At 39.7% G+C, this 15,104-nt stretch overlaps 1 protein-coding gene across 2 annotated transcripts in view; it reads right to left on the bottom strand.

The window, feature by feature from the left end:
• The window catches only part of abca7 (ATP-binding cassette, sub-family A (ABC1), member 7), a 33,558-nt gene that overhangs the window by 16,534 nt on the left and 1,920 nt on the right, over positions 1 to 15,104 (bottom strand). For both annotated transcript variants that reach the window (XM_065241788.1, XM_065241789.1), the window contains exons 6-24: positions 12,450 to 12,571; positions 11,771 to 11,965; positions 11,584 to 11,676; positions 11,258 to 11,498; positions 11,039 to 11,178; positions 10,644 to 10,958; positions 9,597 to 9,802; positions 9,335 to 9,511; positions 8,997 to 9,219; positions 8,610 to 8,831; positions 4,371 to 4,575; positions 4,159 to 4,272; positions 3,890 to 4,061; positions 3,675 to 3,806; positions 3,151 to 3,290; positions 1,953 to 2,090; positions 1,643 to 1,863; positions 891 to 948; positions 61 to 263 (exon numbers count right to left, since the gene is read on the bottom strand). In XM_065241788.1, coding sequence (XP_065097860.1) covers positions 61 to 263; positions 891 to 948; positions 1,643 to 1,863; positions 1,953 to 2,090; positions 3,151 to 3,290; positions 3,675 to 3,806; positions 3,890 to 4,061; positions 4,159 to 4,272; positions 4,371 to 4,575; positions 8,610 to 8,831; positions 8,997 to 9,219; positions 9,335 to 9,511; positions 9,597 to 9,802; positions 10,644 to 10,958; positions 11,039 to 11,178; positions 11,258 to 11,498; positions 11,584 to 11,676; positions 11,771 to 11,965; positions 12,450 to 12,571 — 3,317 coding nt within the window. The remainder of the gene's footprint in view (positions 1 to 60; positions 264 to 890; positions 949 to 1,642; positions 1,864 to 1,952; positions 2,091 to 3,150; positions 3,291 to 3,674; positions 3,807 to 3,889; positions 4,062 to 4,158; positions 4,273 to 4,370; positions 4,576 to 8,609; positions 8,832 to 8,996; positions 9,220 to 9,334; positions 9,512 to 9,596; positions 9,803 to 10,643; positions 10,959 to 11,038; positions 11,179 to 11,257; positions 11,499 to 11,583; positions 11,677 to 11,770; positions 11,966 to 12,449; positions 12,572 to 15,104) is intronic.

The raw sequence follows: 15,104 nt of genomic DNA, 5'->3' as shown, positions 1-15,104 counted from the left end.
ATTCTCTTTGCAGACACAAAAAGAAAAGTTTCAGGAGAGTCATCATCTGCACCATCTCACCTCTTCTAACGTGGTGTCGGACAGCCCGTAACTGACCACCCCAAACTCGCTCTGCCGTTTGTCCAGCTCGTGTAGGAAGAGGGCGAGACTCCCGTCCTCAGAGGCAGCGTGAGGCAGATTGATCACCGCCTCTCTGCCGATGTCCTCCACCAGCTGAGCATCAGGGATGTACTGCTGCGCGAGGGCCACCAGGCCAGACACATCTAAGACATTAAAGCTTCTGGATCAGTCTTGAATTCAAACTAGACTTGACTAAACCCTATACATACACACTCAACCTTTGATTAAAATAAGCATAGACAAAATCTTAACTCTTTCCCCGCCATTGACGAGATATCTCGTCAATTAAGAGAAAACGCTTCCCCGCCAATGACGAGATTTTCAGTTTTTCCGCAATTCCGCAACTTTTTAAAACCGGAAGTATTGCCCTATGGCAAGCTGCTGCATGTCCGTGTCTGTTTTAAAGATCGCTCTGAATGGGATCTCTATGAAAAGTCCGTCACAAAAATGGAATTATCTCTGCTTTTTGCTCAAAATATGGTGTTTTTGCAAAAACCTACCCATATTCAAAAGCTGATTGCAAAAGAACCACTGAAGGTAGGATGAAACGTTTTTTTTTGTTTGAAAGCAGAGGGTCTGTTCTTTCATTTGGTATATTGTATGTATGTTTATATATTTAAAGAAGAACATTTTCTGGAAGGCATTAAACTTTGGTGAAAATCATGAAAAACGCTGGCGCTGGCTGGCAACTTTTTTTTTAAACGCTGGCGGTGAAAGAGTTAAGTATATATATATACATTGATCTTAAATATCAAAAAACAAATACCCACCGAATCCATTATCCTCGCTGCCCAATCCTGTGTCATCACTTAAAGAGGAAACACTGTCCTGAAACAATGAATTATGTGATTTTTAAGGCAAGTACTACTTTTTTTCATTGTTAAACTAATTTATTTATCCCAGTTATATGCAAAGAAGGCTAGCTTGATAATTAGCCAACTAGACTGACTAAATAAGTCTAGGTTGATGTCCTTTAAAATGGTAACCCTATGTGGCCCTATCATAAAACATTGCTCTGTCCGTTTGTTTCCATTTTGGGTGCAAAGTCCCTAAAACTAAACTTTAAGAAAACAATAATTAGCCACCTGATGTTGAATGAATAAAAAAACTCGGCAACTTAATGTCAAAAGGTTCACACCGTTCACTACAGTCCTATGTTTTACAATCTGGATCATTTTATGCCATCTCTCACTATTTACTTACTTAAAGTTTAATGTTTAATGCTCACAAAACATAAAAATAATGTGACCCTTTGCAGCTTTGAATGTGACTTCATGATAAATGTAAGAGCTGTCCAAACTGAAAACAACTTGCACTTACATATCTTAAAATACGGTAGATCAGTGCCCTTTGTTTTGCCTCAAAATGCACACAAGTAATGTTTTTAGTAAGGCATGATTTTTAAAACTAGTTATATTTCCTAATTAAACGAAGGCCTAGTCATGGTTTAAGCTATCCCTGTCCGGGAAACCACCCCATAAAGTTATATAATCTGCTTCAAAGTCATTTGGCATTATCTCACCTTGTTCACTATGGTTGAGGGCGGTTTGCCTGTGCTGGTTGTGCTGGGTGTCCCGTGCATCTCTCTCTTTACCAGTGTAAGGTAATACCCCGTCCCGAGGCGCGCCTTTAGAAAAAGAGGTGTGCCGCAACAGCAAAGCTTTCCCTGAGAAATGATGGCGATGCGGTCGCCGAGCAGATCGGCCTCATCCATGTAATGTGTAGACAGAATGATAGTGCGGCCTAAACATAAAATAAAGGGTTTATTCGGGCATTTGACAAAGCAATACATTGCAATTAGTGGAGGCAATGTACAGTATGTCAAAAGTGACCTTCACGATATTTGAGCAGAAGGTCCCAAATCCCACGGCGTGAGTAGGGGTCCACTCCGGCTGTGGGCTCATCCAAGACCACAACCTTTGACCCTCCTATGAATGCAATGGCTACGGATAGTTTCCTTTGCATACCGCCTGCAGAGAAAGACAAAACACAGGAATAACTTTACAGTTTGATCACGGCCATTTAAATGAATCGTTTACAGAATTTTTTTAAATTTGATCCTACTAATGCTCACAAAATCATAAAGACATTGCTACATCACGTAACGGCATCAACAACAATGGCGGGCTACAAGCTTGTGTTCATGCTGCAGAAGGTAGTGAGCCTATTAGCTACACTAAAGAAAATCTTCAGCTTCTTCGGACAACAAGGTTTTACACACGCACAAGTCGTCTTATCCGTTCTTTGTGCATGTCTCTGGTAGAATTCCAACGCCACATACTGGTCTGGCATGTATACTACATCGATTTGAGTCGGTCTCAGAGGTTTTCCAATAATTTACTCACCATCATTGGTTCCCACGTCTCATGATTAATCATATGTGTGACGACAAGAAAGAAACCCAGGGATTGACAGAGCCAATATGCTGCCATTTTTTATTTAGATGGTGTTCAAAAAATTGGGTACAATGCCATTGCAAAGCTAGAAAGATCCAGGAAATCTAACTGTGTTCGGTTGAAAGGAAAGTCATATATACCTAGGATGGCATTAAGGTGAGTAAATTATGGGTTAATTTTATTTTTTCTGTTAATTATTCCTTGATTTTATCTACTGGACCTTAAAAGTGAGCGGTGCATAAAATGTGTGATTTCTGTAAGATGGATAAATTGAAGGGGGTAAAAGTTAAAAGGCGTATTACACGGCTTGTTGGAATGCTTGATTTTGATTGGCCAGTCAAGACATTTGCAGGTTTGTTATTCCCAGATAACATCCGCCCAAAACTAATAACACACATGGTAACCTGGATGTTGCTAATTATTTTGACAGGAACAGTTAAATATTACACAAAAATTAAATATAAATATCTTTTAATAACAGATATGACGTTATATTAAAACGTCTTGTCTTATCTTTAAACCGAAAGTAAACGGGTTTTCCTCGCATTAAAAATGAGCAAATCAAATATTTCTAGAACACTACAATCGACTGCACACTCAAATGGTTTAGAAATGAATATATTAGTTAACCTACCTGAAAGATTTTTGGTTTGCTCGTGGCGCTTGTGTTGTAAGCCCACATCCTCCAGAAGTGTGTTTATCTCTGCATTCACTTGCTCTGTGTTCATACCCTTCATCCGACCGTAGAACCAAACGTGTTCCTCCACCGTCAAACTTCAAAAAAACAAAAGAAAACTCAAAACACAATTAACAACTATTCTAATGTTAGTCTTTATCTTAAAAAGTAGACAATTTCGGACGCAAGCGCGTGTTAATTTACCGAAGTAAATTTATGGGTCTGGCTTGTGGCTAAAGTGACTTCTGGAACAAAGCCGTTTTATTTATGTTGTTGCCGCTGAAACCATCTATATCTATCTAACTAGTTTTTTCATTTATTTTGTTATCTATATTTTTAAAATTATTTCATTTGCCAGACACTTTTATCCAAAACACCTTACGATGCCTTCAAGCTACACAATTGTTATCTATAAGTGTGATCCCTGGGGATCGAATTATGCATGACCTTTGCACTGCTAATACAGAGCCACAGGAACCTACATGTCAAAGAGAACATTGTGTTGGGGACAAACTCCCAAAGCCTTGCGGATGATATCCATATCCGCGCGGATGTCCATTCCCTTCACATAGATCGTACCAGCAGTGGGAGGGAACAGGCCAGTTAGTATTGACCTATGAGATAACAAAAAGCATTACGAAGTCTTGAATGATTCCAGTAATGATCTAATAAATTAGTTATTAGATAAAAATCTTACATGGTGGTTGTCTTGCCAGCACCATTATGACCCAGAAAGGAAGTTATTTGGCCTTCGTAGAACTTCATGTTAAGATGATTGACAGCAAGCTTGGCCCCTTTTTTATAAATCTTTACCAAGTTCCTTATGGCAACTCCCAGAATGAGGTTGGTTGGGTCGGCTTCAATCCGATCTATAAAAAAAACAGCAGAATTAAGAAACGAGTTGATCATTAATAGCAACCACTATTCATACCAAATACAACATCACTCCCAGTTTAAAGTTCTTACTATCTAGTTGCTCCCCGGGTGCTGGAGGAACAGGTAAGCCCACCTCTAGAGGAACTCCTCCCCAATAATTCAGCTGGAAGATAAAATACCACGGTCTGGGAATCCCATACTGCCCTATAAAAACACATCATGTTGTTATATTTTTACTATGAGAACATTACCAGTGTAAAAATCAACATATTATTTATAAACCCATCATGACTGTCTTATACCTGGAAAGACAGCTTCTATGTACCAGGTGGCCAATGCATAGATGACAGCGTCTACATAGAGCATAATAATGGAGGTGGTAAAGTTGTAACTGTCTCCCTCCACAGGACTTGATCTCAAGTTAAACCACTGGATCCCGACACCCTGTTCCTCATACTGAGAGAAATACTCACAGCCAAAGCCAAAGGCTACAGGAGACAAGAAGCTCTACAAAAAATAAAATAAAAGTTTGAATTCAATTTCAGCCTGGCCCTAACTAACCCTTTACAGTCATTATTTGCTGATAATTTCTCTTCTCGTTTATTCATTCATTCTTCATTAACACTTTATTGATTCATTGACACTAGATAAATTGATTCCTTCATTTGCTCATTGACACTTAATTCAATCATTCATTGGCACATTGTTTGTTTGTTTATTCATTCATTCAATTGTGGCACTTCATTTATTCATTTACAAAAAAAATTTCTCATTTGTTCGCTCATTCATTCATTTGTTCGTTCATTCATTCATTTGTTAGTTCATTCATTAAATCACTGACTCCTCATCTTTTGTTCATTTACTGACAGCTCATTTTCCCCTTAATTCATTCTTTCATTTGTTGACATTTAATTAAATCATTCACTGGCACATACAGCTGGGAAAATAAGTATTTGACACATAAGCATTTTTATCAGTAAGAGGATTTCTAAGTGGGCTATTGACACAAAATTTCCACCAGATGTAGCCATCAAGTCAAATATTGAATTCATACAAAGAAATCAGAACATTTAAGTATACAAGTTGAGTCATAATAACTAAAGTGAAATGACACAGGGAATAAGTATTGAACACACTTTATTTAATACTTTGTAGAAAAGTCATTGTTGGTGATTACAGCTTCTAGACGCAACTTGTATGGAGAGACCAGTCGTCTGCATTGCTCAGAAGTGATTCTGGCCCATTCTTCCACACAAATGGGCTATAAAATCTTGAAGGTTCCTTGGGCCTCTTTAATAAACTTTGATATTCAGTTCTCTCACTGGGCCATTCATTGATTTTCTTTCTTTGTAACCACTTCATTGTTTCCTTGGCCTTGTGTTTGAGATCATTGTCTTGCTGAAATGTCCACCCTTTTTTCATTTTCAACTTTCTGGTAGATGGCAGCAGATTTTTATCCAGAATGTCCCGGTACATTTCTTCATTCATCCTGCCTTCAATAATATAAAGTCTGCCAGTACCCCTTGCTGAAAAGCAGCTCAAACAATGATGCTTCTACCCCCGACCTTAACCGTTGGTATGGTGTTCTTGGGGTATTGGGCAGTGCCATTTCTTCTCAAACATGGTGTGTAGAATGACTGCCAAAAAGTTTAATTTTGCTTTCAGCTGACCATAGTATAGTCTCCCAATAATCCACAGGCTTCTCCAAATGTTCTTTTGCAAACTTTAACCAAGCCTCAACATGCTTTTTGTTCAGCAATGGAGTCATGCGTGGTGAGCGTGCATGGATGCCATGGCGGTTCAGTGCATTGCTTATAGCTTTCTTTGAAACAACAGTTGATGCAAGGTCTTCCTGAAGTTCTGCCCGAGTGGTTCTTGGCTCTCCTGATTATTCTTTGGACTCCTCGGACACGGATCTTACGTGGAGCACCTGATCTGGCTGGTTTATGGTGAAGTGATGCTCTTGTCTTTTCCAGATAATGGCCCCCACAGGACTCACAGGAACATTCAGCATTCTGGAAATGAGCCTATAACCATTCCCATCAAAATGCTTTACAATGATAAGATTACGAAGATCTTTAGAGAGTTCTTTGCTTTTATCCATCATGAAGTCTTTCCTGTGTGCCTCCTGGGTAATGAGAAGCCTTTATAGGCCATCAATTAGGACTAAAGCAACTGATATCAATTAGTACTGATAGGGGGCAGGGTTTCTCTCTCAATACTGACAGATTTCAAGTGATCTCCTGGCTATCTATGACATTTTGCAAATTGTTCTCTTTATGTGTTCAATATTTATTCCCTGTGTCATTTCACTTTAGTTATTATGACTCAACTTGTATACTTAAATGTTCTGGGGCCGTATTCACAAAGCATTTTATCTTACCACTAAGAGTACTCCTAAATTGCACTAAAAGATTTTAGCTAGGAGTTTTCTCTTAAAAGTTATTCACAACGCCTTTCAGACCTACTTTTAGTAAGGAAAAATGATAACTCCTAAACTAAGAGTGAGTCTTCGTTGCTACGGATGACGTCAATTCTCATGCACGAGCTGCCTCGCAATGACCACGGTGATTGGCTGTTAGATGACAGGGCTGTCATGCGGAACATAACACAGACGCACCAAATCATGGAATTACAATATCGAAATATGTCTGTGTCCTATACCAAATAATAATAATAGTAATCCCATCGAAATGCATATATAAAAGAAAAGTCGTGAATTAAATTAAATTAAATCAAGCCTAATACAAATGAAAACCGCCAATTGCCTAATAATAAAACGACATTGCATTAACACTTGCTTGATTAATGTACATCCTATAAGCCTAAATAGACTACTTAAAGCAAGGAAATGTTGCCCATATTGAAGAATCCTAATGTAATAAATAAATGACGGTGGATTATGAACTCGCCAAAACGGAAAAGAAAGCCCAACTGGATGCAGGATCAGTTACTGCTGCTGTTCCAGTTGGTGCTGGAAAAAAGAAACGTAATAAAAGGGAAATTCGGCACTGATATATCAAGCAAAACTAAGCGTGAGACATGCGAGAAAGTGATGCGCGGGTCAATGTACAAAACAACTGGCACCCGACCAACGTTTTCAACTAACCCGCCCGCAAGTCGGACCGCAAAAAATCCGCGGGTGACCTCAGGCATCCGCTCATTTCGGATCAACCCGCGCGCGCATTACTGGGAGAGGATTTGTTGCAGATCAATGCAGCATTCCCGCTTGTGTCGCGGACCCCGGACGACTGCGAGAGGCGGTGGTATATGCATTACAATTGCAGTAGAGGGTTGAGATTGCAGCCTTTAAACAGACTAGCATGGCAACAGGTATGCCTATAATATTAAATATTTAATTTCATTATTGTTTCATGTAATTTTAAAAAACTTCCTGCTTGCCATGAATGTAATGAATTATGAAACAAATGTTATAAACAATATGCTTACATTAAAGCGTGCTTTTCAGTATGTGCAATGCTTTTGAGTTGGTGAAACTGTCTATGTTAAGGAGGATCTGCACCTAAGACATTTTAAGATCCTTTGTGAATAGGTCTTAGTGAGTTAGGAGTCCTCTCGACTTCTTTTAAGCTGTCCCAGACTTAGGTGCTACTTTTAGGGCTAAAATACTTTGTGAATTACTCTTAGTGAAAAAAATTAGGAGTCCTAAATTTAGGAGTGACACGCCCAGTATTTTTAGGAGTTGCTCCTAAATTCGCCAGTTAGGAGCTACTTTTAGCCTTAAAATTCTTTGTGAATACGGCCCCAGATTTGTTTGTATGAATTCAATATTTGGCTTGATGGCTACATCTGGTGGAAATTTTGTGTCAATAGCGCACTTAGAAATCACCTTACTGATAAAAATGCTGATGTGTCAAATACTCAAATACTTAATTAATTAACACCCCATATTTTCATTTGTTTATTCATTCAATCATTGACTCTTTTTTTCTTTCGTTCATTCACTTGCACCTCATTTTCACTTCATTAATTCAACTGTTGACAATTCATTCATTCATTTTCACATTGTTCGTTCATTCATTCAATTAAACACTGACTCTTCATTCTTTCAATCTTTTGTTCATTCACTGACACCTCATTTTTCTATTCATTCACTCATTCATTTACACTTCAGTTTTTCATTTACATTAGCTTGTATTCAAATATGCTATGTATATTCAAAGACGTGTTGCGATGATTTCACATGAATAAAGCCAAATGCTATTGGTTTTAACATATTTGCACTGATCATAAAGTAGCAAACTTGAATGTAGAAGTATTTATGTTCACAAATATCAGAGAGTAAGATTATCTATGAATAAAGACTTCATTCCCGAATATTATATGGCTTCTACAGGTATGTTATGGCTTCTTCTTAAGACTTGAAATGAAGCGCAGGAGCCATATGAAACATTTAACAATGCTTTTATGGTCTATTTTGTTTTTGTCCTGGTGAAGAATAGGAGAAGACTTCTCTTTGAGTTACGGAAATCTGTAATGTGATCTGTTTTTCACAAAGATAAGTAGATAAAAGCTCTTACTGCTAAGATCCTGTGTGTGCTGGTCAGATATTCTCTCCAGGCCAGGCACAGCACATACGGCAGATACAGGGCGAAGTAAACAAGTCCTCCGCACGCTGCTGCCAGGTTTGCACGTGAGAAGAACGTGCTGATGAGAAAGCAAAGCATGATGGTGGCCGTAGCAAATGCAGTCAGAAAGAAGAAAACGACGGCTGGGTCGCTGTAGGGTAAAATATCTCCAACCTGCCGGAGAGAGCAGAAATAAATCAAATACAACACAGTCGTTCATATACGTACTATGAGGACACCAAAGATTTATTTCACATCTTAAAAAAGTCTTGTGAAATGTCCCCTTTAATTCTAATGGTTTTAGTGCACTAGCTTTGTTTCTACACTACCGACATTCACCTTAAGGGCGGCGATAAGGAGTCCAGCGCTGAAGAGGAAGGGCAGGAAACTGCTGATGAACCAGCTGAGCCACAGCATTCCAGAGCTTAGTCCCATGATACGCATGGTCTCTTTCAGACGAGCCTCTTTCTCATACACCACACCCTTTATTATCATCGCCACCGAATAGATCCACGCGAGTGTCATGAACAAAGGCAAAGAACGATTCAAGACACGTATGAACCTGTGCGAAACAGGAAAAATAAAACATGGCGGTCTCAATTATATGAAAAACTTTAAGGTATTGTCATAGAAAAGTGATTTACAATGATTAACAAATTAAAAAAACAAAATCTTACACATCATCCACGAAGCAGGGGTAAGGCATCTGCTGCACATATATGCCCATATTTGGCTCTTTATCGGTGTGTAAGCGGGTCACGGCTCTCTCTACTAAATCCTGGACATAAATAAAACCTCCCCGAATGTAGCGTAGGTCACTGAAGGGCTCAGCAGCCGGGCCTGGATCCCAAAATCTGCCACATGACAACACATCAGTTTCATTAGAAAACTGACCATGGAAACCCTACACAGTTAACCAAACAGAGGAAGTGTAAGTACTTGTCTTTGATCTTGTTCGTGCGGGTTACGTCATCGATGTCCATACGGATCTTGTACTTGACGTGAGGAGGCAGTGAGGATGATGAAGGGTCTGGGAGAAGAAAGACGATTCCAGCCCAAAACTGACGACCTTCGAGCAGCTCCAGGGCTCGTTCAACCAGCTCACCTTCTGTGGCCAAACCCTCCAGTTTATTTAAAGAAAAGCACTAGACCAACAGATAATACACATCAGATGGTGATCTTTAACCGATACAGTTCAAAATAGGATTGTGCCGATAGACCATAGTATCGTATATCGACGATCGTCAGAAAATTTCAGAGCGCCTGTGCTTTAATGATGCGTTCGGATTAATGGCATCAGTTTTAAGAAGATTGCGATCATGACAGTGTTGCCCTTATGTTGCGTTCACACCAGCCGCGGTAGAGGCGTCAAGCGCGAGTGATTTCAATGTTAAGTCAATGTAAAGACGTTGACGCACGTCTGGAGGTCTCGCGGTGCATATAAGGCGTTTAGCACGGCGCAATAGATGCAATTCCACCTCATTCGCGTGTCTTGTTTGCGCGAATGCCGCGAATTGAGCATTGCCGCGGGATTTTTCGCGAGTTAAAAAATCTAAACGTTGGCGGCAAAACGTGCCACGTTAACCAATCAGGAGCTTGCTCTAGTAGTGAAGTAATTACAAGCAAAGTCGCAGAAGCCTCTCCCATGACGCAAATTTCCCCGTAAATGTTTCAATGACTAGAATTTTACACGCAAATGAGGCAAGTACACGCAAAATGTTCAAGCGTCCAACTACGCGCGGTAGACACGAATTTGACGCCTCAAATGTGTCTGGTGTGGACCCACAGTTAGAGTAAATTATTTTTTGTCCACCAATCAAGGCAAAACTTTACAAATAAATAAATGATTATACTATTGCCCCACCCCCGATCTCACAGGCTAACTATAGGACGATCTCAAAATTGGGCATGTCACCCAACACTAGTTCAAAATGCATATATTGATCATATAGTAGACCTATCAGGACCACGACCCAACCTTAGTACCTTAGTGAACTCTGACAGAGTGCTAATGGTGTTGTCTACATCTTGGTAGATATCCACCCACGTGGGTGGAGCTCCATCCTTAGGGGGCGTGTCCGGGTCAGGTGCGGAGAGGAACTGTGCGATCCGAGATGCCGTCCAGGAGGTGCCCACCAAGCGTAGATTCACAACTAGTGCCACCTCAGGCCTCCTCAGAAGATCCCGCAAGAGGCGAATTTCCACGCTGCTCTCCATGAAGGTTCTGATTCTGGGACGCACTTCCTGCCACGCCTCCATCACCTCATTCAGAATCTGGAAGTCCTGAAACGTCTTGTTTACCTAGAGGAAGATTTCAGTACGGTTAGACAGAAAGATAATAAAGATGTGCACAGGAGGTGAGGCGGGGCCGGGTACCGTACCTCTGCCATGACTGCACGGGTGACCGGGGTGTCAGGTGTGTATAGGAGCTTCCCAATAAACAGTGGCTTGATGCCACGCCACACAATCCGTGAGAGAGGGTTTGACTCGAGGCTTCGAATCAAGTTTTCACAAAATGGAGCTAAAAAAGATCAGTGCATCAGTGTATTTATGAAAGTTCAAAATATAGAGTAAACATCTGAAAACATGAACACACTTACTGGTGTTGTTTTCATCATTTCCCAGCTTTGTTTCTTCTGATCCGTTTCTCCCCAGGAAAGATTTGATGTCTTGGTCCTCATACCAGTTGAATGATGGGATTCTTTCCCCGCCGGCCTCCGGGTGGCCGCACACGATCCTGGAAAAGGCACGAAAACTCTCACGCGGCAGCGCAGATCGGTTTGAAGGTGTTAAAAGTCTGAGCTCTCTGTTAAGCTGTGTGAAACTGGAGAGAGAGGAGATCTAAAAGAGAAAAAAGGTTCAGTGCTGTGATGTGCAAAAAGACTTTAATGAAACCTTGACATGAAAAGATCCCAAAGCCACATACTTCATCCATAACCGACGCCAGTTCCCGAGACACCGAAGAAACCGATCTGCTTATGAGGCGCAGATCCCCCACGTTTGCTCTCAGTCTTTCTCTCTAAAAAAAAAAAATAATCAACAATAACGTAAGAATTCAGACGGAAGTGAAAACCACAAAGTATTTCCTTTATCAGTAATACACATCAACTGACCGTGAGGATCTTACTGAAGTCAAGCTGGGAGAGAAAGATCTGCTCGGCTTTCTGCATGATATCTGAGGGCACCGCACACAGCGCCTCCTGTAGGTCAGGGTAAGAATCTTCTTCTCTAACAGTGAGGTAACGACTTAAGAGAGACACGTTACAGATGATGTCAGACAGACGCATCCCACCTCCTGCTAAGGTCGTCTTGAAGAGAACAAAGATATGACGAGACCTTTATGAAACAACAGTAAATGCACCATGACAATTCTTTTGACAAACTTATTAATCATTTAGTTGTTGGGCTAACTGATGCAACTGTCAGCGGCATTGTGGGTATAAAACCTAGCTGCAAGCAAAAGACATATTTGATCTTCTCCGGGGTCAGTTCACTCAGTGGCCATCTGTTGTCCAACTATCCTCTGGTCATAATATTGTCAGTGGCCACATGTGGAGCTTTGTTTTTGTGATGTCACATTAACAAGAGAATCAAAACAGAATGTCTAATAAGACTGCTTTGGTTTAATGGGGGATTAAAAGAAAGTAAAAGGTGGATTTTTTATTGTAGGGTTGTTTGCCAATACACATTTTGTCCAGACACCTTTTAAAAGTGGATTTTGCATCATGCGTTCCCTTTAAACTATAAGGCTTAACGTAGGTTTCCAGACGATGATTATAAACTTTTTCTTACCACTTGGAGGTTCAGTCGTGCCCTCAGTAACTGATCAACATACTCTGAAGGAATGCTGGTGTTTGACCTCAGGAAGGACGAGAAGCTTTCATTGGCTTTCAGATATTCTCCGACTGGAAGATCTTTGGATGCATGACAAACACAGAAAATGTTAAAGAGTATCCTTTTTATTATGCCCATTTTTACAAGATGTATGAGTGGGACCAAAAAAATCTACCGGGAAATTTCGTATACCACCGGCCCTCCGTGGTAAAAAAAAAAGGTTTCGTATTTGTAGTAAAAGTAGGGTAATACAAATCGTAATCAATCTGCCAAAAAATTTTTTTTAATAATAATTATAATAATAAAATATAATTTTCCTAAATGAGTAACTATACAAAATGATACCTGTTTGAAAGACGGATCTGCACACCTGTCAATCAGCTATTACATAACAGAGCGAGGCCAGAGATGAACGTCCTCAGAAATAGGAGTAATATGAAATAATGTTTACATCTTTGAATAACTGTAAGAATATTTCCTTTAAATATAATTTTTGTCATATAAAGTTTTGAGAGATAATGTTTTTTTCCGCTGTTATTGCTTATTTATTTTAGCGTGTTTGGCGCATTTACCTCAGAGTTTATTTCAGTAATATTGCTGTTTTTCTGGTAATAATAATACAATTTACATGCCAATCCTGCTTCCTTGTCTTTTTATTCATTTCATTATGCTGTTATGTTAAGTTAAATGTGGATATTTATTGCCATATGAGACGTTCATTGCCGTTATATAGCTACTCTCGTCTAATATTCAAACAAATGCGGAATAATGTGTGCATCTTTGAATAACTGTAAGAATACAGTTCCTTTGAAAATATTTTTTGTCAAAGTTTTGAGAAATAATAATGTTGTGAGTAGGGGTGGGCCGATGCGATATTTGGTATCGATATTAGTCCGGTATTTGCGAAAATGGCCGGATCGAATATCGAAGAGGGCGGGGAGTACAATCCGATCCAATACCAACACAAACCTTGTCATGGCAACTTGGGGTAAAGCGCGACTTGCTGAGCAACATGAATTTGCACAAAGTTGCACTTTAAATTGTCCAAAGTTACACCTTAACATTTTGAATTGTTTTGCTGACTAACTAAAAATGTTGCCTTTAGTCTGTTTGAAACATTTAAATAAAAATGAAGCAGCAGTATTGCACAATATTTCATTGAGTCTTGAATTAATTTGTTGCACAGTAAAATGTTTGAGTTTTGTAGCACTGTTCAAGCTTTTTGTACGGCTAACAAATGTGTTATTTGCTTAATTGATTAAAATGGCGATAGAGATGGTATTGGATCGGTATCGGTATCGACAGATACTCAAAGTTGTGGTATCGAGATCGGTATCAGACATGAAAAAGTGGTATCGGCCCAGCCCTAGTTGTGAGGATATTTATTGCCATATTGCAGTTCAATACTCTCATCTATAATATGGAAATCACATAGTAGGAAATATATAATGTGATACTGCAAAGTTACCTTTCTAATTTTTATTTATGATATAGCCATATGGAGATAAACCTTTGCAAATGTGCTGATTTGATCCATTCATGTCCTGACCACCAGGCTAGAGATTTTAAACATCCTTAATCCACAATTACTATCAAATAGTCTATCCGCTTGATGGCTCAATCCTACCGCATATGTCCTGCCCTAAACAGGCATTCGGCGGCGCGGCTTTTTACATCAAAGGCCGTCAGGCTATGCCATCTGGGGAGGAGCCGTTCAATGATCCCCCTATATTTTTTAAAATCCTAAACATGGTTGGACCTGCCAAACAGGTTGAGCACTTTCATATAGCCTATACTGTGTTGAACAAAGAGATAGCATACAACTCGCTGAGGGTGGAAACTATGGTAATACAGGACTGTCAGTCAGTGGATAAGGGCGGGGCTTTATCAGTGTAATATCACATTCACAAGAGAATCAAAATGGCATGTCTAATGAGACTGGTTTGGTTTAACTCTTTCCCCGCCATTGACGAGATATCTCGTCAATTAAGAGAAAACGCTTCCCCGCCAATGACGAGATTTTCCGTCTTTCCGCAATACCGCTATTATCCACCAGGTGGCGCCCTTCCGCAACTTTTTAAACCCGGAAGTATTGCCCTATGGCAAGCTGCTGCATGTCCGTGTCTGTTTTAAAGATCGCTCTGAATGGGATCTCTATGAAAAGTCCGTCACAAAAATGGAATTATCTCAAAATATGGTGTTTTTGCAAAAACCTACCCATATTCAAAAGCTGATTGCAAAAGAACCACTAAAGGTAGGATGAAACTTTTTTTTTTGTTTGAAAGCAGAGAGTCAGTTCTTTCATTTGGTATATGTTTATATATTTAAAGAAATATATAAAACGCTTGCGGTGAAAGAGTTAATAGGGATTAAAAACAGAAGTGGGTAGATTTGTTCATTGTAGGGCTGTTGTGCCAACATACATTTATGTCCAATCACCTTGTAAACGTGGATTTTGCATATTAGGTGCCCTTTAATTAAAAAGTAATGTATGGCACGCACTTTGTTCTTTATTTGTATGGCATGTGCAAGGCACTGACTGCGCTCTTCGTGTGCCCATTCAAAAAAGTTTCAAGAAAATCTCTGACTTTCATATCAGACTTTTGGTATTTT

Source organism: Paramisgurnus dabryanus, chromosome 14, assembly GCF_030506205.2.
Source record: "Paramisgurnus dabryanus chromosome 14, PD_genome_1.1, whole genome shotgun sequence".
Lineage (NCBI taxonomy): Eukaryota > Metazoa > Chordata > Actinopteri > Cypriniformes > Cobitidae > Paramisgurnus > Paramisgurnus dabryanus.
Note: the sequence above shows the minus strand (reverse complement) of the source record. Positions and strands in the feature narration are given on the sequence as shown.